Raw genomic sequence first — 25,367 nt, forward strand, 5'->3', positions numbered from 1 at the left:
GTATTCTAATAATAGTGACATATTGCAGAAAAGTATTAATATTTTATGTGTATATTATATATAATATATATAATATTATGTATATAATACATGTAATATATATATAAATATATATATACATGTTTATACGCCTAAATGGTCTAATATTAAAATAGTCCATCTGATCGAATGATTCAATATTTATTTTATTTTTGTATACTTAAAATAACCGTGCGCCGACGAAAAAAGTCACACCAATATCACCACATGATTTTTTTTATTTCACACATCTGGCCTCTTCATTTCTTTCAATCGCAATTCATTATTTCATATTAACAATATAAAATATAAGTATTATTGATATTTCCTTGGAATTCGATGAATATCTGCAGCATGTAATATTACTTTGCATGTACAAAATAAAAAATAAAATTAAATACAATTAAATTATTTTTCTGTTGAGCATCTTTTTTTTTCTTTTCTTTGTTTCTTTTTCTTTTTTCTTTTTCGTTACTAAAATAAATCTTTTTAATAAGTGAAATTGTTCAATCCATTTATAGATAATATATATTTAACTTAACAAAATCTTAAGATAAAAAAAAATATAATATTTATTTTCGTTTCTATATCCAGAATATTCTTAATCACTTCTTAATTATTTTCGAATCTTATTCCAATCCTACATTTAATGATAACCAACCATTTGTAAAATGAGAAGTATACGCGCAATTGTTACCATTATCATTTTTTATTCTATCTTCCCATCGATGTAAGCTTTTATAGCAAGTTGACATTCTGTAGAACACCAGTTTTGTATCAATAAATATGTTTCCGATTCCAATGCTGCATCCAATTTTTTTCTTAGACTATGACGTAGCAAAGCTTTTGTTGCTTCCATAGACTACAAATAAAGAAAAAACATAGATAATTAATAACAAAGAATGCAACTGCAAATTGTATGCTTCAATTGTTTTATTGTTGGAACAAAGAATTGATTATAAAGATAATAATTAGAAAAATATATTAATGCAAAATGAAAATAATTTTACCTGAGACGATTGTTCACTCATAGCCTTTAAAGAAGGTAATAATTCTACTTGGAATCGGTCTGGCCATAAAACTCGAGTAACAAGTCCAGCTCTTAATGCTTCACTCGCTGTCAAAGTTCTTCCACCCAAAAGTAGTTCACTCGTCTATAATGATAATCAGATATGATTATAATCATTTCGATTCTCGATGCTAATATTCTTATTATATATATACACTTACTATTGCACTTCCTAAAATATGCGATAAAGTAAAAACAGCTGCACCTTCTGCAATTTGCCCCAATTTACCGTAAGGAGTATTAAATGTTGCTTTATCACTAGCTATCACAAGATCGAATAAGGGTAACATAGTTACACCTAATCCAATTGCAGCTCCTTGTACTCCGGCTACTATGGGTTTATTAAAAGTTGCTAAACTCTTTATAAAGTCTCTAAAAATATATAAATATTTATCAAATTTGTGTTTTACATATCTTATTACATTATTACTCATATATTTATTACAAATATTATACGCAAATAATTCTTTAAAATGACATACTTGACAGCATCTGCCATTTCCTGAGCAAGAAGTCGTCGTTCTTCTTTGTTAGGATGCAATAACGAGGAAAGTTCTAAGCCTTCGCAAAAACTTGTACCAGTTGAAGTAAAGAGTACAACTCTACAGTCATCGTCTTTTGTTAATATTGTCAATGTTTCACGAAATTCTTGCATTACCTATATATATAATTAAGCGAGATAAATGTAATAATATATTACAAATTATTATATTAACACATCGTACACCACATTGTACGCTCACATTGCTTGTTTCAGATCTGATTCAGATCTGAAACAAATATATTTTGGCAGAGTAACTGTCAATCCGATCTTTTGCAGACCATCGTCTGTGTTTTGTTAGGAATTAAACAAATATACATAAAAACGAACAATGACAAGTAAAAAACATGTTTACATGCAGTAAAAAACAAATTTTGCAATATGCAAAGGTGATGCTCAATGTGCTAATATAACAATTACTATACATATTATTCAGCATTACTATTTTGACATGTATATTATTTTACCTGAAGTGTAAGAGCATTTCTTATTTTTGTAGGAGATGAAGGAGTAAGTATCAATTGTACGAGATAGCCATGCTTACGCACATTTATTTCCTTATTACTGAATTGACATTTGCTATCTGTTTTTGTTTTATTACCAGTAAATTCCAATACTTTAGTAATATTTGGACTGACTGAAATTTATGTTAACTTCTTTTAATATTTGTATTTTTTAGCGTATACAATAATAGTATATGTTTTATGCAGAATAAAACAAAATAAAAATAATTTTCTAAAATAATACATACATATATATATATATATATATATATATATATACTATATTTAAAACCAATATAACTTCTTACCCTTATTTTTACGGCTCATTGTAGTATTACCTGGCCGATTAGAGGCACTCACTATTGATAAAGCAGTAGCTGCCTCTGCAAGACAGGCGGATAATTCATCTTCTTCCTTTGATAAACATTCATTTTCGTCTATGTCATTTCCCTTTGCAAAAGTGACTTTACTTTTGGCAGTTTTTTTACTTTTTGATGTTACTTTACCCGCAGCTGCACCATTAGATCTTGTAATGACTTTACTTTGAATGCTGCTATTACTTTCATCGCTGATCAAGGACTCCAATTGTTTAATACTTTTGTCTGGCCTCTTCAAATCTGTTTTTTTACTTGGTCGCATTATTGCCGTTGTTTTGTCCTCATTTGAAGCGATTACAGTATCTGCATCATATTTTGGTTCCTTTTTTTTGTTTCTTTTTATATGCATTCTATCTTCCTGCGAATGTCTCCTTTTCGTAGATCTGAGGGAATGTGAACTTTCATCTAATCGAACGCTATCAGAAATCTGTTTCTCTGGGCCATCAATACTGACTCTAGGACTACCAGATGCACTAGAAAATGAACTAGATGAATGTCTTCTAATTATAATCGATGCATCTGCAGCATTTCTAATTTTTGCAGGGTATACAAAATCTGCTGGCGATGAGCCACTGGTTGGTTTAGTGCTTTTCGATTGTTCATTCGTTTTTTGATCATTTCGTGAATCATTTGAATGTATAGTAGTTCTCGTAGATCTAGGCGATACTTTTGTTATACCAGGTGTCGATGTGCGCAACCTTAGAACTGCATTACGTACCAACTTTTTTCTGATTTTAAGTTCGCGTTGTACTTTCTGTAAATCCATCACTTTCGTTTGTGATTTTGTAATAGGTATTAAACGTTTCTTGTCAGGTTGTTCAACGTCATATAATAAATTTACAACTCCCTCATCTTGAAGTAATCTATCTATTTCGTTAATAATTTTCTTTTTAGGCTTGACGTCTCCTGATGTTGAATCTGCTGTAGTACGTTTTTGTTGCGGTTTTGTAACTTTCTTAGATTTTTTTGACGTTGTATTTAACTTAGTCTTTAAATTAACAGATTTTTTGTTTGATTTAATTTTTTGTCGCATGAGTTTTAACATTTTCCTTGGTGCAATAGCTTGTGGTCCCTTCTTGGAAAGACTTTGTTTTGGTCTTTTAACTGGTGGTGGATTTTCAGATTTCTGTATAATATTATCGATTTCATTTGTTAATTGTTTATTAGCTATTTCCTTTTCTACCGCTTCTTTTTCTTCATTATCATTTGTGTTACTCGGTAACGCAATGTTATCCTTAGCTAATTGATTTTTATTTATTAAAACTTTATCAATTAACTCTTGTTTTGGTTCTGACTTCTTAGTCAAGGAGACTTTTCCTTTGTAAACTTTTTGACGTTTCGTTATATTCTGTTCATGTTCTCTTGCTTTTTCGGTTGGCTTACGTTTCCTACCTGATCTTGATTCATCACTTCGTACATCTTGTCCGCTTACATCATGATATCTCTGTTCTTCTTGGGTAATTGAACGTGGAGTCTCTGGAGCTTCTGGAGGGGTTTCGTCAATTGTATTAGATTTTACATCTTCGTCTATTAAGTCAATATTAACGATCTCTTTAGTTTCATTTTCAGTTTCAACATCCTTATCAATGCTTTTAGATATTTTATTGAGCCCTGATTTAACTGGTTTTTTTCGTTTAGGCATATTCTTCCTTAATGGCGTTACAGGCAATTCAAGAAGTTGCTTTAATGCCAGTTCACGTTCGACCGAAGGATCAAGTTTAGGAGGTGAATTAAGTTCATTATTTATAATGTTCGCTGAATTTCTTCCTTCGTCTATAAGTACAGGTGGTTTTAAATTGGACCAATCTGGATCAACGTCACCTTCTAAGATTGCTAATAATTCCTTGTTATCGGAACTTCCTTCTTTTGGAGATTGCGCAGAAATATTTTCTGTATTTTTCTTACCAAAACTATCTGATGGTAGCTGAGGAGGATGCGGTAATGGAATAAGTGCTGGCATCGAAGATATAGAACCACCAGCTAATTTGCTCGATAACCTTTGCGTTATTTTTTTTACAAAAAATATGTCTGGTCCAGACGGTGCTTCAACATTTTTTTGTTTCTCTCGTAATCTCTCCTTTAATACTTCTGTTACTTCGGCAGGTGAAACTATTTGACTGGTTAAATGACGATTACGATTTTTAATCGGTGCTACATTACTTTGTACTGCCTGATGCGACAAAACTGAATCTTGAGTAACATTGCGCGCAGATTTGCCAAGATTTTGTGGTAAAGAATGAGTTAGTTTTTCTTGCGTTATAGATGATGCTACAGAGGTTTCTTGAGATGTAACAATAATTTTATTTTGAATTTGTTCTTCTTCCACCACTATCGTATCCTTGATAGGCTTGTCTTTAGTATTATCTACAAGTATTACAGTATTGTGTGAAATATCAATAACAGATTTATTATCATTGGAAGAAATTTTCTTTTCTATTATCGGTGTTGTATTATCTACGATTTTTGCATTTTTCGGTTCATCCAATAAGCTTTTCAATTCAATTTCTACTGAATCTTGTACTTTGGGATTTGATTGATTTTCTTCTTCAGGATTTTCTACTTCCCAATCGTCAAATATATCTTGAATAACACTTCTTTTAGATATCGATACTATATTCGAATCCATTTTAATATCTGATTTCGCATTTTGGAAAGTGCATATGGGAAGTGCAACGTCATTATCTTCAGTAGAATAAGAATCGATCTTAATTTCATTATTTAATTCATTCTTTTTGTCAACTTTTAGTGAAGTCTTCTGCTTGATATTATTGCTGTCAGTTTTTAGGGAAATATTTTCACCGTCGTTATCATCATTTTGTAAATCCCTGCTATTATGAAATCTTTTATCTAAAGTACTTTTTAATGGTGTATTTAATTCATTTTTATCTTCATCTATGGTTTCAGTCTTATTTTCTGATATACGCGTTTCCGTATCTTTTGATTGCACAATCTCTGTTGAAATGACTTCTATAACAGTGCCGGTGGTATCTTCTTGCTGATAATCTATAGCTTCCAAATCAACATTTTTATGATCGTCTTTAATATCCTCATTATTTGACTCAATTAATTTTTCCTTTTCACTATTTATCGTGTCTGTTATTGTTTCTTCCGATGTAGTCGATACTATAACTTCTTTGCTAGAATCGGAAGGAATAGGTATGGTTTCAACTGTCAGAACAACAACTTCGGAATTTTCTTCAACTAATTTACTTAGTTCTGCGTCCATAACTATTGAATTGTTTTGATTATCGTCATCCTTACTTATCTGTTTAATAGTTTCATGTAAGGAACATTCTTTATTGTTGGAGACTTTACTTAATGAATTAAGTAATTCGTCGCAAGCAATATTGGCACTTTCTGATTCGCTTACATTCACTATCGTACAGACAGTACTACTGTTTGTGTTTTTCTTTATATTATTATCCATTATTACTTCTTTGGATATTGTTGATGGTTTTGTACTATTACACTGTACAACAAGATTAGATTCATTTTCTCCTTCGATTGATTTTTCGGATAACAAGTCAATTTCTTTAATGCATTCAATTTTTTTCTCAGATAATTGATCATCGGTATTTTCCATGCATTCTTCTACAGTAATGATATTTTGCGTCAGATTTTCTTCGCACAGATCATTATTCTCTTCTTTAATTAATATCTCATTACTATTTTTTACATTTTTCCATCCCTTAGAATCTGCTACTTTTACTATTTCTTCTGTCGAAGTATTTTCAATATCAATCCGTACATTAGAAACATCATCGAATAACACCGTTTTGCAATTACCTTGTAGATCTTTTTCAATTTTAATTATGCTTGTTACTTTCGTATCGTTTTCTACATTAGAACATTCCACGGCATCAACTACTTCTTCCTTTAGATTAATATTTTCATTTTTGTCATTACTAATGCATTCATCCAATGTTGTATTTACTTGTTCCATTATAACGTAGAAAGATTCTTGCAATTTTTATATTAGATCATAGGATTTCCTGCAAAGAAACAAGACATCAAATAATATTGCTAAGATATACATAGAAATATTTTATACAAAATTCTCTATATAAATATACTTGAAAAGTCATTATACATGACATAAGTATAATACACAAAATATTATTTATATTATGTTTACGATTAAATATTAACTTCAAAATGCAATATAACAATAAAAGATATTAGTTAATTTATTCCAAAAATACATACAGGAAGGCACACGAGCATTTTTGTTATCAGAAATATTATGTAGAAATGTACTAACCTAACATTTTTTTACTTAACACGAAACATCAACTTTATTATTTATATGTTTAAAAATGAAATAAATTTATATGTTTAGAAGATATTATTTACCTAATAATTATTAAATTATCATTATTAGATGATAAATCCTTCTTAAATTATTAAAATCTGTTCCCCGAGTCTCTTACATCGAAGTCTCGATTGTAATCAATCTATCGCGCGTAAAACGACGCAGGGATACTCAAGAGTTAGGTAATCAAAAATATATTATTGAAAAATGACCACAAATCAGGTAGTAATAATAAATTTAAATCAATGAAATTATTCTCGAGAACGAAAGATTATATTTTCGTTTAGTTTGTGGACAAATTTTAATGGCAGATCGTAAACCTTACCAAGTAACGAAAATAAAGCAGAACACACACTTTACATGTTACACAGTTTATAATAATATCTCACGAATTTTCATAAACTTTTCAGATCTACTATCGATTAAAAAAACGTCAACAAAACTTATTTCCCTGATGTGTGTGTGTATATATATGTATGTATATACTGTATGTGTATATATATATGTACACATATATATATATATTAAAAAAAAAAAAAAAAAGGAAATAGTTTTCTGAGCCTCTAAGCGTAATGTTTACAAGAACAAAATCATGACACGCACCACTGACGTCAAAATTCCTACTTTTACTAATTGCTGTTGATTAGAAAAATGAATCCGTAAACAATTGTCATCGTTAAAATAGCACTTCAATGAATAATATCACTATGAAACTATAATAACATAATATTTCTTAATTTATCCCAAACTGATCTTTTATGCACAATTACAATCATTAACCAATAGATAACATTGGATAACAGTCTACCGCGTAACTGTCGGGTGATTTTCATTAAAAAGAACGAATTCGAAGCTGTCGTCGATTAATTAATTTTAAACATTCACAGCTATTGGTTATTTTCTATAGTAACATTTAAAACATCCAATCAATACGAGCGTCTATATTTTTTTAAACGGAATAAACCAATCATGTCACTCAGATAGCAGGGATGAAAAAACTTACTAAGTTATGGACTATGCGATAGAGATTAAAAATATGCACGTTTCATGCAATGAATTTTAATTTTATAAATGCATTTATATTATTTGAATATTATTTAAAAGAAAAAAAAGACTAGAAGACATTCGGTTGGCCAACGATAAAACTTTGATTGCAGTATTGAAATCTAGGGAGGTATAATAATAAAAGAACACTGATTTTCAGTTGTAGGCACGCTTCACTGATTTTTATAATGGAAAGACTCGGGACCGAATACCTGCTCTAACGTTACTTTCGAACGATTCTATTGTTTTGACTTGCGTGTCCGATACCTCGGATTTCTATCCTAGGACATCGGTCCTAGGACATCGATCCTAGGACATCGATCCTTGTGAAATATCGATAATGCTTTGAGACGCTATCGCGAGCTGTCGCTCGCTATGGCGATTAGATGATTAGGGACTTTCTATTAGTCCCTACAGCTGATAACAAATATTAAATATTATTATTGATATTTTAGTATAGGTATGATAGAGAAAATAGTTAATATTTACGTATATAATTATTACGTATAAATGGAAATATTTATTCAAATAAGAATATCTATTCAATAATTTTTTTTCGTAAAAAAAGAAATTAAATAAGTAATCCATTACTCTATACATTAAAAACAATTCAATTAATGATTATGTATAGGAAACAAGAAAGATCTAAATTTACATCATGTACATTAACTTAATAAGATAGAATGTAATACTGTTACAGCTTGTGTATCATACAGGCCAAAAAACACTGTACTTTTAAATAATTTGTTGTCTATCGATGTGTTTGTTTATCTCATACAAATTTGCATTAACATCGATATTATCGTAAACTTTGCGTAATTTAGAATCAGATATCAATGCATTCCACATTGTATCCCGCTGTAAGTAATATTAAATAAATATAAATAGCGATAAGGAAATAATGTCTTTGTGTAATATTAAAATTTTTGTAGCAAATCAAGAGACTTACCATAAATGTAGTAAAATTACCACATATTATTAAACAATGTCTAGCTCTAGTTAATGCTACACATAATCTTTGGGGATTTGACAAAAATCCAATACCACTACTTCTTACACATGACATTAATATAATATCACGTTCTTGTCCTTGAAACCGATCAATTGTGTTTATTTCTATGGTAAATCTTGTTTGTATACTATCAGGTACAGTTAATAACCTGTATAAAAAATAGGTTCATACAATATTATAATATTAAAATAAATAATATCAATGTGTGTGTGTGTGTGTGTGTGTGTGTGTAAGAGAGTCAGGAAGAAATGATCTGCTTAAAACTTACTTTGCATTGAGCTTTTCCGATATTAAATGTTTTTGATTATTGTATGGCGTCAATACTCCAATTGAAACATTGGATTCCCATTTTTCAAAGTTGAAATTAACCATCATACATAAAATTAAATTAGATACAAATTCGGCTTCACTTGTATTAGAAAATTTATCACCATTTTGATTCGAATTAATATTAAAAATTCTATAATTGTGAAATGGAAATTTATTTACGTTTGGAATATCATTCTTTAACTGTCCTCCGTAAAAGAACTTATTCGGCCAGTAAGAAATAGCATGTGCCATACGATATTGTGTGTTTAACATTATTATTGGATTATCTTTCATTTTTTGAAATGCATTTTGTATACGAAAGAATAGTGATTGATCTAATCCATATTTCTTTGCTTCCTAAACAAATAATTCAAAGTAATTGTATTAATTAAATTTTAGTATAAAAAATATTAATAATAATATATAATATTAAATAAAATATTATACTTGACTTATTATGGTTGCTGGTAATTGATTAGGATCTCCAACTAGAATTAATTTATTTACACCCAGTAGTAAAGGAATTAAATTTTCTGCTTCACAGCATTGAGTAGCCTCGTCCACTATGCAGACTGATATTTTCTCCCTATTTCCACTATAGAAAAGAAAAAAAAAATAATTTGAGAGCCATTTTATATATTAGGTTGGCTTATAAATTTATGCGATTTTTGTCAAAAGTAAATAAACGATATAAAAATGATTACGTATTAATATAAGACGCCGCCAACAACAACATAAATTCCCAAAACAGGGTACATCTCTTTTTATAACTTTACTTTTTTATTTTTTAATCTTACCCGAAAATGGATTCCATTTGATTAGTATAGCACGAAGAAAGTGTGCACGTTATTATATCTGCACCTTCAAGAACTCTACGTTCTGCGACACGTTGGAAGTTTGCCAATTCATTTGTACTCATATCATCCATCTGCGTAATTTGTATTAGTTGAAAATAATAAATGTATTTAATACTTTTAAAAATTATTTAAGTATATTATATTTATATACTTACCGATTTATGATTTTTTAATAATTCATATTTTGCATTCATATCTAATAATTTCAATTTGAGATGTTGCCTATAAGTTTCATCTATTTTCTGTGAATATGTTATTTCACATTTTAATGCATTGATACGTGCTTCCAAAAGTTTTTTCTACAAAATTATTAAATTTTATAGTAATAATTATTAAATTAAAATTGCGTGTTTCATGTAGAGTTAATAAATATTCATTACGATAAGATCAAGTTAAATTAGATTATACCTCTTCGTCAAAACTATCAATTGGAATATTTTTGGAAGAATAATTGGCAGTCATTCTTTTAACGTCTCTTTTTCCCAATTCAGTTAAAGAAATGTCTTTTACAGTTGTATGCATAACTTCAGGTCTACCAATACGGACCATTTTAAAACGTTTTTCTAAGTAATATAATAAAAATGACAAATTATGGTGTTTTCTTTTCATTCGCAGCGCATATGATATTTGACATTAAAATTATAGACAAAAATGATATTACCTTTAATTGTAGCTCTAATGGCAAGAAGTCTTAATACAATTTCATCGATAGCTGCATTGGATGGAGCACATACGAGAATTCGTAAAGGAGATTTATTGTTTTGATATCTATTATTACCGTACAATATTTCTGTTATAATGTTAACAATAACTCTTGATTTTCCTGTTCCTGTAATATATAATATCAAGAGATTAATATTGCGTTGTTATTATTTTTCCTTGTATGGGTTTGGGGAACCTTCCCACGCATTCCGCTCCTTTTATTGCATCTCTGAAGTCAAAAGCACATGGCGTTTCTAAGTGATCACCCATCCAAGTACTAACCTTGCCCATTGACTACAGAGATTAATGTAAAATTATAGAACATGCAAATTTGTTAATATTTATATACCTGGTGGTCCTTGAATTAAACAAATTTTAGGTTCCTTTTGAAATACAGCGCTTGATACTTTGCAAACAGCTTCTAATTGTTTTTTATTTAATGTATCCTGTTTTTATAATAATTATTTTAATTAGATAACGTGTATATATAATTCATATGTACCATGTATTTTTAATAAGTTTACCTTTGTGAAAGATTTTCTCAGATGGATGTCTACCTCGGGTAATTGAAATGCTTCAATCAGTGGGTATAAAATTAAATTCAAAAGCGGAGATTGTGGAAGATATTGTATTGCTTGAATCATTCTTATATTTGAGCGTAGATATGTCACAGTTCTTATTCTTTGAATTCGTTTTACTACAAAATTGTCAGCAACATTTCTCGTCATAAGAGTATACGTTAATAATGCATATGGCTTTATTACGTAATTTTCTGTAAAAAATATTAATTATATAAGAAATAGTGTAAGAAGTAATTTAATCACAAAATAATGTAATAATAATAAATTAACCTAAATCTTTGTTGTATTCTGTAAACGGTGTTATGATAATATTATTCATATTTGTAACATAAGCAAATACTTTGTGAAACATATGTTTTCCTTTTTCATTTCTAACATATTCAAAAACTACCAAATCTCCGTAATTGGGATAAGCATTTCTTAGAAAATTTTCTTCGGTGATTAATACTTGTACCGACAAAGTTGATAAGCATAGATTTACAGATGTTATATGAGTGCTTTTAAGAGACCGTTCAATTGTAGAACACATCACGGTAGGACGCCTGTAAATTATTGGATATAAATATATTTGTTTATATTTTAGTCACAATCATTTTGATTGAACTTTTTAATTGTACATACAATGAGTTTTTTTCCATCTCCTCAAACTCTTTAGTAATGCCCGACCAAATTTCTAATAATAATAGAGGTTCAGCAATTTTATAATAGTCATTGTAAGATTTATAATAAGTTAGCATAGGATGTATTTCATTGTCTTTAAGAATAGGTGGCCTTCGATTAAGACGTCGCTGTTCCTGTAAATAACAAAATTTTATAGTCAACACACACAGTCTTCAGATTTCATTTAATAAAGTTAAACTTACTTCAAGCCAAATAGGATTCCAGAAGAAGATACGTAAAAAAAATATTTCTAACTTTGAATAATTAGTATCGCATAATTTTTTAGAAGACAATTTATCAACAGGTATCGGGGCATCTTTACCTACAAGTTTTTTAAAAATGCTCGATGATTCGATTTCATATTCACGAATTTCAGGGACAGTTTTGAAAGAAACCCTTTTCTTTTTTTTCTTTAATTGAGCGATTCCTTGCCTATTAGGAGAACAATTTTCTTTTTGTATTCTGACAATGTTACTATTTGACTTATCTTTCAAGTTATTGGTAGCAGTAGACTCTATGTTTTTATTCTTCTCACTGGTCTCATTAATCTTATTTAATTGAGCATCATTTATATCTTTAACATTTGAAGCTAATGTATTATTATTATTTTTTAAATTACTACTATTTGCATATTCTTTGTTTTCTGGAAATTTTCGTTTTGTTGATTTGCTAATTGTATTTCTAGTATTTGATTGCATGTCGTCGATTAGAAAATCTGATCGCGTTCTTAGCGATACTTTTGCTATTGCTTTTGAAATAGGATTTTTCATCGGTTTAATATTACTTTCTTTTTTATCTTCCACAGCAATCTTTTTTAACTTGTTTTTTCTATTTTCTGCAATCTTCTTTTTCTCTTCTTTTGAAAGAGGTGTTTGGAGTAATTGTTTATCAAATTGGATAAAATCCGATTTCCGAGGAGAAAGTGCTTCACTTTTCTTTTTATTTTTTACACGCAAATTATCATTTTGTTTTTCTTTTACAATTGTCGTCGTATTAATGTCATTAATTATTTTTCGTTTTCTTTTCACAGGCATATGAGGTGGATCTATTATTTGTGGTCTTTTCCTAGCTATTGTTATTTTTTCCTTGGAAAGCAGACTACGCTTAAGTACATTATTATTAGTGCTATTATTTATTACGTTTTGTTTTTCCTCAAGAGAATGAGAACTTTTATTATTAACATCTTCTTGTTCTTTATTAGATGTACCACCATGATCTATCTCCGATCTTCTAATATCACAAGAAATATCAGGAACATCTTTTTCTATAGTATGTAATTTATTTGTACTTTTATGTTTTTTAATCCTTTTATCTTTGTCTTTAATATTATTATCCTTACCCTTTTTATCATCTTCCGTTCTATTGTCTTTTTTGCTTTTAATATTGGCGCTGAGTTTATTTGAAGAATCATTTATATTGGATATCTTTTTAATATTTTTAATATCTTTATCAATTATATTTGTATCCAAAGGTTCATCATTAAGCAATTGACTTCGAGATAATCTATCTAACCATTTGTTGTCTTCATCTTCACTGTCAGACAATGAAATAATTATTTCAGAATCATCGATTCTATTGATATCCTCATCGTGATTATTATTATTTTCTCGTTTCATTTCTTTCTTTACTTCATAACTTAAATCTATATTAGAATCAAACAATTGAGAGCAAGGAAATACATTATCTTCGTCGTCGCTTATATTAACTATATCAACTTCAGAAAATCTTAATTTTGGCTCTTGCTTGACTTGCTTTAATTTAATTATTGATTCAGTATAACTCTTAGAATTGTTTATATTATTTTCTATTTCTTTTTTTTCTTCTATTTCTTTTTTTTCTTCTATTTCTTTTTTTTCTTCTTTTGCTTTTTTTTCTTTTTTTTCTTTTTTTTCTTGATCATCATCATCATCATCATCATCAGTTATTATTATTTCTTCTTCCATTTTAATAAAATAATAACCATTATGTACAATATTTATAGATTTATCATTTAGCATGTTTAATGTGTTTTTAGTCATTATTGGCTCGTTATATTCCTTTGAATTGTCATGTACCACATTTTCAAGTTCTTTCACAGTTTCAGATATTTGAATATTTCTACTAGCATCCGTATGTATATTTGCATCATTATTATGGGTTACATATACTAAATTAGTTTCATGGGATCTTATCTTGGGAATACTTTCAGACATAATTTTATTATTGTCATGATTTAGTTTTACTTCTTTCGTATTAACACTAATAGGTGAATCATCAATACATAATACATCGTTTTCTTCTACAGATTCAAAATCATTTGTTTTTCTTTTTAAAGGATCTTTCCGCTTTATCGTTTCCTGTGCACTCTTAATTCCCGATAAGTTTTTATTTTTCCTTCGACATTCACTATTGTAATTACCATCCAAATGTGTAGTATTTTGTTTTATTATATTACTTTTTGTAGAAATATTTAACAATACAATTTCTGGATGGGAATTAATTTTGCTGGTTTCATTATAAAATTCCTTGTTAGACGTTTCTATTTGGCAAGTCTTGTTTATAACTTTTGGTAGTTCCGATATGTCATTCGATGAAACTAAACTATTTGTGTTATTTACATTGTCTTTAAACGATGAACGATTCCTTTCATCGATATTTGTTATCATTATATCATCGCATGAAGATTCCTTTGGCGATTCGATAGGACTCTGATACGCTGACACGTTGTTATTACTAACAAAACGTACTTTATAAATAAACATATTCTCACTTTTATCCATGGAATCTGGACAACCAATTCCAATAATATCATTATCATTTAATTTAACCATATGTCTTGCTTGTTGTTTAACATCATTGACATATATTCCATTGGAGCTTTCCAAATCCATAACATATATTTCATTATCATTACGAAAAAAAAGACAATGCTTACGGGATACCATAAGGCTAAGACATAATATTTGATTTTCTTTTCCTCTGCCGCATGTATACTGAAAAATAATTGGAAGATTAAATAATAATAATAAATAATAAATAAGTTAATAAATAAGCATATATACAGAGTGTCTGAGGTCTTTTCGACTCTACGCTCGAAAATAAGAAAAAATTGCTATATAAACGTGTCATTTAAAGCTTCATTGCATACATTTCTTGTTTTAGTTTCTCTTACAAATAAAATCCAGTGGGATGCAGTCAAGCTATTGTGTACAGAAAAATACGTTGAATCGCTCCAAAATAGTAAACAACATACGCAGAGACGTTAAACATCATCTTTGAGCAGAACATTTAGACAGTTTTACCATTTATGTATAAGACAAAATTTCAAACTCTCCATAGAAGAAAATATTGATATTATCAAAATAATGATAAGAATTGTAATTAGTAAATACTCATACCGTTTTTCCTGGTTTATCTAAGATAATAAGGCCTGAAGAATGACTTCTTTCCAATATAAAGTTAAAATACGTATTGGAACTCATTTCATCGGTAAGAACAGTAAACGTATATTTGGATAGATATACATTAATTACAGTTATAGCTATTTATAATTGTTTTCTTTTTGCAATTTCTTTTAAGCTACACTTTGAAATTTTTCCGTTTTCTTATTTGTCAAAAATAAACATTGAGGCAAGATACAGCCTAAAGAAGAATTTATGGTTATTATTTTTGGTGATTTTTAACTAGCGTTTATAACTAGATCGAATTTTCGATATTATTAATTTTTATATACATTATATTGATATATATATATATATATCTATCTATTGATATATATCGATATATATATAAGGTCGATTTAAAAATATTAATAATTTGTAGTATTTGATCAGCCAATGAGAAAGCAGATCATCGTTGGCAGTGTATTCACTAGCAAAAGTGACCACTATTTCGTATTTAAAAAATCAACAGAGATGCGCATGCGCAATATCAAGAGCGCGACAATTTTAATAACGAGAGAATCAATTTGAATATATTTAATTTATCAACGTTCCAAATGAGTCTTTCGATTTGTATACAAACAATAATATTGTAATGTAGCAATTTAACGAATATAAAGGAACATTAGAGAGTCTGTAACGGTGAAAGTGAGAAGTCGGTAAAAATAAAATACAAAATTATATCGTTAGTATTGAAATCCTTGGAAAATCGAAGAATTATTTTCTTTGTTAGAATAAGTATTGAAAAGACAAAATACATTTTGCGAAAGAAATGAATGTGCTATATGAGAGGTATTAATATATAAATATATAAGATAAGATTCCATCATTTTAAATCTTATTACTTTGCGTGAGTTGAATTTCTTTGATCGTTATTGAAGTTATATTATTTAATAACAATATAAATAGTTTCTCAGAAAGAAAACATTTAAAAAATGTATTAATTCTTTTTATAGATTTATTTGGATAATAAACAGTTTATTACTAAGTATTATATGTGTGATATTAAATAGAACAGTAAATTGATATAAAGGATGGATGTACCTGCAGCAATACCAGAACAAACTTCCGTGTCTCATCTATGGAATATAACTTCTACCGAATATTTGTTTAACTTATCAGAAAGAATATCATCGCCTCTATTTGTAGAAAAGTATTCAAATCACACTATACGTTACAAAATATACATCGATTGCGATAGGCAATTTCGTCAATGTCCAAAGTGTCTTCAAAATTTGTGTAAAAATGTACAAGTTTATCTACGATTTTTCCAATCTTTACCAGAAAATTTAGTTATAGATATAGAATACAAGATTAGAAATGTTGTGAAGACATTAACAATAGTAAACACGTCAAGAAATATTTACGGAGAATGCGAAAAAGAAGAATTTATTATTTGTAAAAATTGTGAAATAGAAATTAACTTGACGTGTAAATTAACTTATAATGTAGCGTTAGATAAACACGATTACGCAACTGCTTTTGATGAATCTAACCGTCCAATATCATGGGAAAACAGTTTGATGAATTATTTAAATGAAGTACTTCGAACTGGCAAATTCAGTGACATCACTATTCATGTCGAAGATAAAAAATATAACGCGCATTCTCCGATATTGTCTCATTATCCTTATCTTAAGTCATTAATAATTAAAGCCAAGGCTGAAAATCAAAGCAGACTAGTTTTAGAAAATATCACGTCAGATATATTTGAAAAAATATTAAATTACATCTATACGGGAGATGAAACGGGTCTAAATAATATTGCACGCGAACTGATAATGCCTGCTCATCAATTGCACATCGATGATTTGGTAGAGAATTGTGCTAAGTTAATAAAAATGGAAATGAATGTAAATAATGCAATTGATACATATATTCTGGCTGATACAATTGAAGCGGATGAGTTATATTCAGATGCTAGAAGATTTATAGTCAAGAATTTTAATGTAATCAGGGAAATGGAGAGCTTTGAAAATTTACAAGTAAATCATGAAAAATTATACAACGATCTTTTAGATGAAGTAATCGTAGATGATTGATAGTTTATTAGATAAATAAGTATATCCTAATTTCTTTGGTATTATTTTTAATCTCTATTTTAACATATATTTATATAGAAATGAATTTATTATATTTCTTAATTATATTTTTGATGAAATTTTTAATGCTTAATTGTTAATCGTTAAAATTCATAAAAGATCATAATAAAGGATTAAAATGATGTATTTTTGAAGTCTCTTTCTTGTTCACAGCCCTTGCAGGAACGTTTTACATTTGTTTAACCTATTTGCATCCAAAAGTGGAATAATCCACATACAATGGTAAGCGTATTTAGAAGTGCGATGCAAATGGTTAATAAATCTTAACTTTTATACAAAAGTATAGCCACAGGTTTTTGCATATAATTTACTAATTAACTAATGACACTAACACTATAAACAAATTTATAAAGAAAAATTTCAATAAACATATCTGAACATATTAGAAACGGTATATACCACGTATTAGTTCATTTGCGTACTATGCGTGTGAGAATATTTTCTATACTGTTTTACTTACTTTATACGAAGCTGTTATTCGTCGAATTATGACGTTAGAAACAAATATTTCAATGAGATATTTATAAGAGATTATTATTTACGAGTAAGACCAGCATTATGCAAAACATCGAATATTTTTTCTCGCGGTATTTTGTCCGTCTCGCGATCGATTACCTGCAAATAAATAATCATTAATATCGAACGATAAGAATTTTAGAGAAGTTTAGAAATGAAACTTTTTTTCTTCATTTCTTATTGTTTTTATATAATTTAATCCCCCCTTATAATTATTTTATCTTTTATCCTGAAATATAAATTTGTAACGCTATATTTTCAGGGGATTTAGTTTAGGTATATTTTAATACATGTAGTATTATTATTAAGTGCATCGTATCAAGTGAGAGTGTAGATTTTGTATAAGATATAGATACCACATAAATGTCATATTCTACCTGCATTTCTTTATTAGTGAACCACGATTCCTTTGCAAGCCTGGAAGCGACTCTTGGATTTTGATAAAAATTATTTCTTAGATGATACGGTAAAGTATTTTCCATTGCTGCGTTCAACAATACTGCCGGATGCGCATAAATCGTTCCAGGTTGCGTAAAGAATTGTGGGGCAGCCGCACAAGTTCCAGCAAAGACGAGGACAAGAATGACGATATCCATTGCTCGAAACGGATTGATGGAGTTGATTACCAATGAGTGGAGTTGATTTTTCCAATGTTTATACTTTGCCCCCCCACCTTACCTGTAAAAGGAATAGCTTTTAAACTTGTTTATATTCGGAGTATTATACAAAATAATATAAATGATATACAACATTCTATAAGATAAATATTATAAAATATGTATATAAAAATTCAACTCGCCGCACGATGAGATGCGATAGTATAAAAACGCTATGAAAAAGAACGAACGAAATCGAAATAAACTAATAATGAAAAATCAGGACTAATGATTAATCAAAAATATTTGTTGATTATACTTACGATCAAGAATCGTATCGCGAATCGTTAACTCTTATTCTTGTACTCGTGGACGAATGAAAGATAGATTGCAGAAAACCATGAACGGATTAAAATTTCACCGCAACTGTTATCGAGTATACTCTAAGCATTGATTACGATCGTTATATTGCTTTGATCTATCTTTCTTATTGAATTGAATATCGTTAAATCGTATTAATCACCTTGAAAAGAAAGAAAAAACGCGAACTTGAAAACATTATTTTCCGTTCCTCTTCATTCGTAGATTTGAATTAGAAAGCATTTTTCTTCTCTTATCTGTATTTTTTCTTTTCAATATACATACGCGCACGCGCATTTACTTTTTTGCTTACCTACCTCTCGATCTTGAGTTTTGAAGTCTCGAAGACTTTTAGATATGGATGACGTTTCCCTTGTAAGTGCCTAACTGAATGCACGATCCATGACGGCGTTACTTATATACGAGTTGCTCGACCAGTGCTTTCCACTCGAGCTAAGGTTACATCCGAAGACTCGTGGTCATTGCCTAGTCGTCGCTTTGGTCCTTCCATCGGTTAACTTTGTCCTTATCCTCGAAACGAGGCCACCGATCTTCGGATTAATCGAGTCAAGGGTGACAAATCTCGATCAATTGTTTTCATCGATCCATATCTATTTTTACCTTACTTTCTTATTTTTATAAACGAGACGATGATTCACTTTAATCGAACGAGTTATACGCGATCATTATACTTATAATGAGTAATGCTTTATTGCCTAAAAACGACAGGCATTTCCATCCTAGTTTCACTTTTCACATGAAAATGTCCGAATTCTGTGGGCGTATTCTGTGGGCGCATTCTGTGGGCGCACCCGCCCGTTACGATACCGATTTCGTTCGCGAACGAAAGTTACGCGTCAAATCGTACGTGACGTGCGATATAATGAAACTAAACATTTGGTGAAACCTTCCAATTTCCAAAGAAATTTCATTGCCCTACTTGCTTATAAGTAAAATGTTAGAATTCATTTTTTGTTGCTAATATTCCATCAGCTATTTTGAGAAATTCACAAATTTAGACGATCGAGTTGTTCCATTCTATTTCCTACGCGCGAGCAAATTGTCGTCCATCGGCAAATAACGAAGACATTCTTTTAACGAAGACGGTCTTTTGGAATCCCAATGGCCTAAGCGAAAACTTCAGTTGGAATCTTTTTTCGAAAATCATGACATTCGAATAATATCGATAAATCTTACTTCACAATCGAGTTTCGAAGCGCAAAAAATTGCATTCGAGTTAGCGTCAGTCGCATGCGGGTTTTACAAGCTTTCCTTTTTTTAAAGGGATACTTTGACATTTTATCGTTTGATTTCTATAGTTGGTAGCTTCGCTGTTTTTGAGTCGTCGTTCGTCGAAAGTAAAAGGGGAGAACGGATATTTTTCTGGTATTCGGGTCAATGTTGCGACCTTAAAGGCGGTAACTAGCTGACAGAGCAGTCGCCCTTGTTAGAATTGCAAAAATCGATTCAGGAAGTAATCAAACTCGTTCGAGTTATTTTTAATAATCTCCAGGCATATCGAATTTCGATAAAGGACCTATTATTATTTTTCTTATTCCTCTTTTAGCGTTCCTTCTAGTCGTTTATAAAATTTTCATATTATCATTATTTCAAGTATATTGCTCATGGTTCTGACTTTATTCCAAGAGCATTCATTATTTTATGGGCGTTCTTAATTTGCTCTCTTCTTTGTTCATTTTTTTATTATAAAGATGATTGTATTTTGGAAATATTATAAATAGTTGGTAGATTTAACGTGGATAATTTATAAGAAAGCAAAAAGAATTGTCTAAATCGTCATAAGAATTTCTATCTCCATATTCTTTATTTCCATTCATGATAATATATATAGTATTTATATATTTACTTAAGTTGTTTTTCGATGAAAAACAAACTATAAAATACAAAAAATATTTTCAAAACCGTAGTTCATATTTTGAATGACGAGTTTAATGGCTAGGGCTTTTTGTATCATTTTCATGGAACAGGAATTTAGTAATCAGTCAGTCGATACGCGAATAATCGTTCGGAATCCTTGCAAACTCTTCGAATGAATGATTAGGCAAGATTTTCCCTAAGATTTATATTATATTTGTATCGTAATAGTGCGTCGATAAGTTTGAAAAGAAAAATCGTATAAAAATACGTATACGAATCTTTTTTCAAACTTATGAAATTCGATCGGTTCGGGTAGAATCTAATTAATGATAATATTCGTAAGCGGGTGATATAGTTTTCTGATAAACAGGAACGGCAGCGTGCGCTACGGCTGGTGCATAAGCTTTCCCAACGACTGGTACGGAACCATGAACCTGAACATGATCCAAACGAGCTGTCTTAATTAGAGTTGGTTGCCGAATGGATACTCTTTCGAGTTTAGTCGCTGGCTCGACAACGTCGACTTCTTGAAGAGTTTCAATTGGTCTGCTAACTACGACGCGTCTGGTGGAGACACGTTGATCGGTTGGTTCTGCATCGTCGGGTGCCGGTGTTGCGGACAAAACGCGCGCACGTACGTGTCCTGCTTCGATATTCTGTCTGCTCAAGTCCACTCCTGCACGAGCGCCGAATCCAACCTGGAATGATCAACGATCGAAAATTTGTCTCTTGGCGTAAAGAAAGGAGAAAGGAATATATCGAAATGAAGATAGAGGTACCTCGGAAACGCTACCGCGCGCTGTCAGAAGTTCGATCAGTCTGTTTTGATTGGATTTATTTTCTTCGGCGTTTAATCTTTGACTAGGAACAACGGACGGGGATGGGTCATGGGCAATGAACGGAGAATTTTCTTCGAATGGTGCTCCGTTTGAACGAGTGATCACTTGGGGTTGATTTTTGATCTAGATCGAGAACAAGTATTCCGATATTACCAAAGTTAATTTTCTAATTAATAGAAAAAACAACCTATGAAAAAACAATGTTCCGAATAAATACCTGAGAAAAGTCAGCAGAAGCGAAGAAACGTTGTCCGTTTTGCGGAGAATTCGCGTTACGGAATTCAGGATTATCCACTACAACGGATTCTTCCTCGGAAATCGACGAAGGAGTCGAAGATATTGTCGCTGGTGCTGGAGTCGAGGAGGGAGCGAAGATAGGAGCCGGACCAACCGAATGAGAAAGTATTGGCACTTGGACTGGAGATTGGCCAACGGAGACGTGATTATAAGCCAAAGGTTGTATAACGGCAGGCCCTTTCTGCGATTTAGACGTTGGCTCGTCGAGTTCTACTACCGCTGAACCAGCTGGTCTGATGATCACGCGTTCTTCGATATCGTAGAATTGTTTTTGAATAGCTGGCCGGCGTACCTACATTATAACCATTTTTTTTGTATGTCTTATACCGCTAATTAAGGCAATAAAAAATAAAGTTATATCAATGATTCGAAAGATTTCAACTTATTCTATTTGGAGGAAAAGAAAAATCTAGATTATGGTTTCATTCTGACCTCTACTTTACGCGTAGATACCGCAGGTTTAATGACATCGAGCTGTTTTTCAAATACAGCCGGTTGAGCCTCGATCCTGGTGACAGGAACATGCGATACAGTGGGTATATGTTTGACGTAAGGAACAGCTGCCACGGCTGGTACTTGCGCAGTGGCATATCCCACGTGATGAGCCTCTACTTTAGCCGGAACCGCGGCTTGAGCGTACTGCAAGGGTGCGGCATATTGCAGAGGAGATCCGAAGTGTTGCTGAGTTTGATAAGAGGCTGCATACGCGAGGGATGATTCCTCCGGGACGTTGTTGATGTACGTTACACCAGCTGGGTTCAAATATGGCATCCTAACAGCCACATGACCGCCGAAACCAACTTGCAGCAATGCCGCCGCAGTCATCGCCAACAACAGTTGCATCCTAAAATTCAAATTACTTTTCTCGATAATTACTCGATCTCTTTTCGAATAAAGACCTGAATTTTTCTCAGGAATAGTTATTTTGTTAGAAATATTTATTATAAGTTATATATGTCAATTTGTTGTAGATAAATATTAGCGAGAACGATAGCTGTTTTAACGGAATCTTGGAAGAAACGATTTGAATCACCTTTGAAACTGATTTAGACCCGAGTCAAGCTTGAAAATCTTCGCTTTCTCCTGATGTACGAAGCAAGGAAAGGGTTGTAAGTGACTGTGTGCCATCGATGCTACCCAGCCGTGCTTATATGTCGACGTGTCGGGACCGATGGGCCCCTCCCAACGAAAAAACATGACGATGCTATACCCCCTCCCCCGCCCTTCTTTCACATTTGCGAGGCCCACGGAGAATTGGGAACCAATGGGAATTGGGTCATTTCTACTTGGATCATATTCGTGAAACCACCTCCATCGCGATATTACCTTAGCGTTATTCTCGATGATAAATATCTTCGACTTTCGTTACTTTTCGTTAGTTTACGGGCATCTAAAATGATCGATATTTTACTGGAAATAAAAGAAACAAAAATAATTCATATTATACGAGAAGATAAGATTTTTTTCGAGCAATTGTTTCTTTTATTTTTCATCGATATTTCCAAAATCCAAAAGACTCTTATCTTAGGACAAAAAGTCATTTTTTCGCGAGTTATTCGTTTACTTGTTTTTTATTTCAACAATTCACCGTTGAAATTGCTTAATTTTCTAATCCATTTGATTATTATTATTATTATTATTATTATTGTTATTATTACGAGGCACGTCCTCGCGACGGTGTTCGTTAAGAAAATTTCTCTTTAAATGTTCCTGGGATTGTAAGATACAAAGACCAAAAAGCAGCGAGCGTTATATGATTTTTACATAGTCGAATGATTATGCCACACCTTTTGGTTACGCCTTTACTATTCTAATTTGAAGATTAACAGAGTATACGTGCTGGTAACACGAATATATCGACGAGAAGTGACAAGGGATCGTTCGAAAGTGAAAACTGACAGAATTCGACTAGGTCGATGACTTCCTCTTTGTTGAAATTCATTGAAATTCAACTCGGCAATTCTGGAAGTCCGTGTAAATTTCGGTATGCTAACCATTCTTTCTCACTAAAAGTGAAAAGAATCTTATTCTTTTTCTTTCATTTCCGTTTTTTCCTTTTCGCATTAAATTCCTATTGAATTTGGGGGGAAAGTGGCAAATATTCCAATGTTCTAATCATTTATTTTGTTCAAATCCTAAATAAATTATAAGTTGTACTATTATGTTATATATATTCGTATTATAATATCTAAATGAAAAGGATTTGGTATTTTGTCTTCTTTTCGTTCAAATTTCAAACGATCAATATTATTTCAATATTATTTCACATATATTTGAAATATTTCAAATAATTCCATAGGAACATTTATATTTGATCGTATAATTATAATTACATAACTACTTCGCTATTATCCGAACATTAGTATAAAAGAACAGATCACCTATACTTGTTAATATGAAAGTAGAAACCGGTTCTTTTTATCTTGAAAATAAATTAGGTCGATTTTGTTAGCAATGAGGTAACGAGAAAAGAAAGAACAAAGAAGAGAAGAAAGATCGTTGAAATTTTATTTTAGTATTTTTATTATTCCTTTGAATTAAATTCGATTGCATTCTTGACCTTCCGTCCATATAATTTCGATTGTATGGACAGAACTTTTTCATTGGCGAAAGGAAAGGATCCCCTTACAATTGAAACAAAGACGAAAAAACAGATCGAGATTGATCTATCGCCATTGAAAGTTTGCCGATCGATAAATCGATCTTCACCTTGTTCGTCATAATCATCGACTTTCGTAATCATTTCTCGGTAGATTACTATCTTGTCTAACAATTTATGGGTGCTTGATGGGTGCTCGAATATCACGTTATACATAAATGCGTATTATTTTAGTTTGGTATATGTAGGTCGACCGAATTTCCATTTTTTCGACAAAAATCCTTGATAAAAATGGTAGAGGCGATAATCGAATGCGTTCAAAAGTTGAATACACAGTTTCGTATACTGGATATAAAGTTATCGAGTTGACGGCCTTGACATTGGCATAACGCGCGCGCGAGTATACCTATTTTACGAAAATGCCAATTTATTTCTCCGGTCGAAAAATAAAATCTTTCAAAGTATATTGTTAATACGAGTAATAACGTGTGAATTCGAAATTGCTAGAGGTAACGTCTATTAATGTAAGTTAATTTATTCGTATCACGTTATTCGAGCACGATTGCTCGTGGGATGCATTCGGAAACACCAATCTCGAAGACTTACACTTGAATTTTCGTCTCACGAAGAAATCACCTTTCACTCTTATGCTCGCACTCGACGCGATCACACCTATCTCTTTATTCGCCAATTTACTTTCTTTCTTTCTTTTTTTTTTATCTTCTAGGATTTTATTAAGGTTACTTGAAATTGCAAAATTCAAATATATATATATC

General features: G+C 30.8%; 4 protein-coding genes across 7 annotated transcripts; all 4 read right to left on the minus strand.

The window, feature by feature from the left end:
- Window positions 1-161: 161 nt before the first annotated feature.
- Window positions 162-7,660, minus strand: LOC122521185. 3 transcript variants are annotated; one of them, XM_043641694.1, is made up of 7 exons: window positions 7,424-7,660; window positions 2,440-6,500; window positions 2,096-2,265; window positions 1,570-1,745; window positions 1,249-1,459; window positions 1,029-1,172; window positions 162-880 (listed from the first exon to the last, which is right to left on the minus strand). In XM_043641694.1, the coding sequence occupies exons 2-7, from the start codon at window positions 6,449-6,451 to the stop codon at window positions 728-730; spliced, it is 4,866 nt and encodes a 1,621-aa protein (XP_043497629.1). In that variant the 5' UTR covers window positions 6,452-6,500; window positions 7,424-7,660; the 3' UTR covers window positions 162-727. The 3 variants fall into 3 exon arrangements, with proteins under 3 accessions (XP_043497629.1, XP_043497630.1, XP_043497631.1); XM_043641695.1 differs by lacking the exon at window positions 7,424-7,660 and adding an exon at window positions 7,146-7,321; XM_043641696.1 differs by lacking the exon at window positions 7,424-7,660 and adding an exon at window positions 6,862-7,321.
- An 801-nt stretch (window positions 7,661-8,461) lies between these two features.
- On the minus strand, window positions 8,462-15,643 carry LOC122520954 (helicase sen1). Its single transcript, XM_043641287.1, has 15 exons — window positions 15,363-15,643; window positions 13,896-14,957; window positions 12,189-13,796; window positions 11,947-12,119; window positions 11,596-11,867; window positions 11,269-11,516; window positions 11,094-11,190; window positions 10,704-10,871; window positions 10,451-10,605; window positions 10,198-10,341; window positions 9,983-10,113; window positions 9,633-9,780; window positions 9,145-9,542; window positions 8,814-9,024; window positions 8,462-8,722 (listed from the first exon to the last, which is right to left on the minus strand). Exons 1-15 carry the CDS (start codon window positions 15,444-15,446, stop codon window positions 8,600-8,602), a joined length of 5,022 nt encoding a protein of 1,673 aa, XP_043497222.1. The 5' UTR covers window positions 15,447-15,643; the 3' UTR covers window positions 8,462-8,599.
- A 1,969-nt stretch (window positions 15,644-17,612) lies between these two features.
- On the minus strand, window positions 17,613-19,466 carry LOC122520873. 2 transcript variants are annotated; one of them, XM_043641191.1, is made up of 4 exons: window positions 19,296-19,466; window positions 18,942-19,141; window positions 18,400-18,700; window positions 17,613-18,121 (listed from the first exon to the last, which is right to left on the minus strand). In XM_043641191.1, the coding sequence occupies exons 3-4, from the start codon at window positions 18,616-18,618 to the stop codon at window positions 18,041-18,043; spliced, it is 300 nt and encodes a 99-aa protein (XP_043497126.1). In that variant the 5' UTR covers window positions 18,619-18,700; window positions 18,942-19,141; window positions 19,296-19,466; the 3' UTR covers window positions 17,613-18,040. The 2 variants fall into 2 exon arrangements, with proteins under 2 accessions (XP_043497126.1, XP_043497127.1); XM_043641192.1 differs by lacking the exon at window positions 18,942-19,141.
- A 1,713-nt stretch (window positions 19,467-21,179) lies between these two features.
- Window positions 21,180-22,817, minus strand: LOC122520955. Its single transcript, XM_043641288.1, has 4 exons — window positions 22,425-22,817; window positions 21,927-22,284; window positions 21,636-21,808; window positions 21,180-21,554 (listed from the first exon to the last, which is right to left on the minus strand). The coding sequence occupies exons 1-4, from the start codon at window positions 22,815-22,817 to the stop codon at window positions 21,180-21,182; spliced, it is 1,299 nt and encodes a 432-aa protein (XP_043497223.1).
- Window positions 22,818-25,367: the final 2,550 nt, after the last annotated feature.

The sequence above is a fragment of the Polistes fuscatus genome, unplaced genomic scaffold (genome assembly GCF_010416935.1).
Source record: "Polistes fuscatus isolate 324 unplaced genomic scaffold, CU_Pfus_HIC Scaffold4, whole genome shotgun sequence".
NCBI classification, from domain to species: domain Eukaryota; kingdom Metazoa; phylum Arthropoda; class Insecta; order Hymenoptera; family Vespidae; genus Polistes; species Polistes fuscatus.

What these genes read in the sequence shown, in the direction of transcription:
- LOC122520954 (XM_043641287.1), bottom strand. Translation starts at nt 15,446, where the DNA reads ATGAGTTCCAATACGTATTTTAACTTTATATTGGAAAGAAGTCATTCT. An exon ending in TAGATAAACCAGGAAAAACG is followed by an intron (nt 14,958 to 15,362) that starts GTATGAGTATTT and finishes ATTATTTTTCAG; the next exon opens with TATACATGCGGCAGAGGAAA. An exon ending in CATTAGAGCTACAATTAAAG is followed by an intron (nt 10,606 to 10,703) that starts GTAATATCATTT and finishes TATATTACTTAG; the next exon opens with AAAAACGTTTTAAAATGGTC.
- LOC122520873 (XM_043641192.1), bottom strand. Translation starts at nt 18,618, where the DNA reads ATGGATATCGTCATTCTTGTCCTCGTCTTTGCTGGAACTTGTGCGGCT. An exon ending in TCACTAATAAAGAAATGCAG is followed by an intron (nt 18,122 to 18,399) that starts GTAGAATATGAC and finishes ATTTATTTGCAG; the next exon opens with GTAATCGATCGCGAGACGGA.
- LOC122520955 (XM_043641288.1), bottom strand. Translation starts at nt 22,817, where the DNA reads ATGACTGCGGCGGCATTGCTGCAAGTTGGTTTCGGCGGTCATGTGGCT. An exon ending in TATCTACGCGTAAAGTAGAG is followed by an intron (nt 22,285 to 22,424) that starts GTCAGAATGAAA and finishes GTTATAATGTAG; the next exon opens with GTACGCCGGCCAGCTATTCA. An exon ending in ACAACGTTTCTTCGCTTCTG is followed by an intron (nt 21,809 to 21,926) that starts CTGACTTTTCTC and finishes AGATCAAAAATC; the next exon opens with AACCCCAAGTGATCACTCGT.
- LOC122521185 (XM_043641694.1), bottom strand. Translation starts at nt 6,451, where the DNA reads ATGGAACAAGTAAATACAACATTGGATGAATGCATTAGTAATGACAAA. An exon ending in GAAATGCTCTTACACTTCAG is followed by an intron (nt 1,746 to 2,095) that starts GTAAAATAATAT and finishes TTATATATATAG; the next exon opens with GTAATGCAAGAATTTCGTGA. An exon ending in TGAGTGAACAATCGTCTCAG is followed by an intron (nt 881 to 1,028) that starts GTAAAATTATTT and finishes CTTTATTTGTAG; the next exon opens with TCTATGGAAGCAACAAAAGC.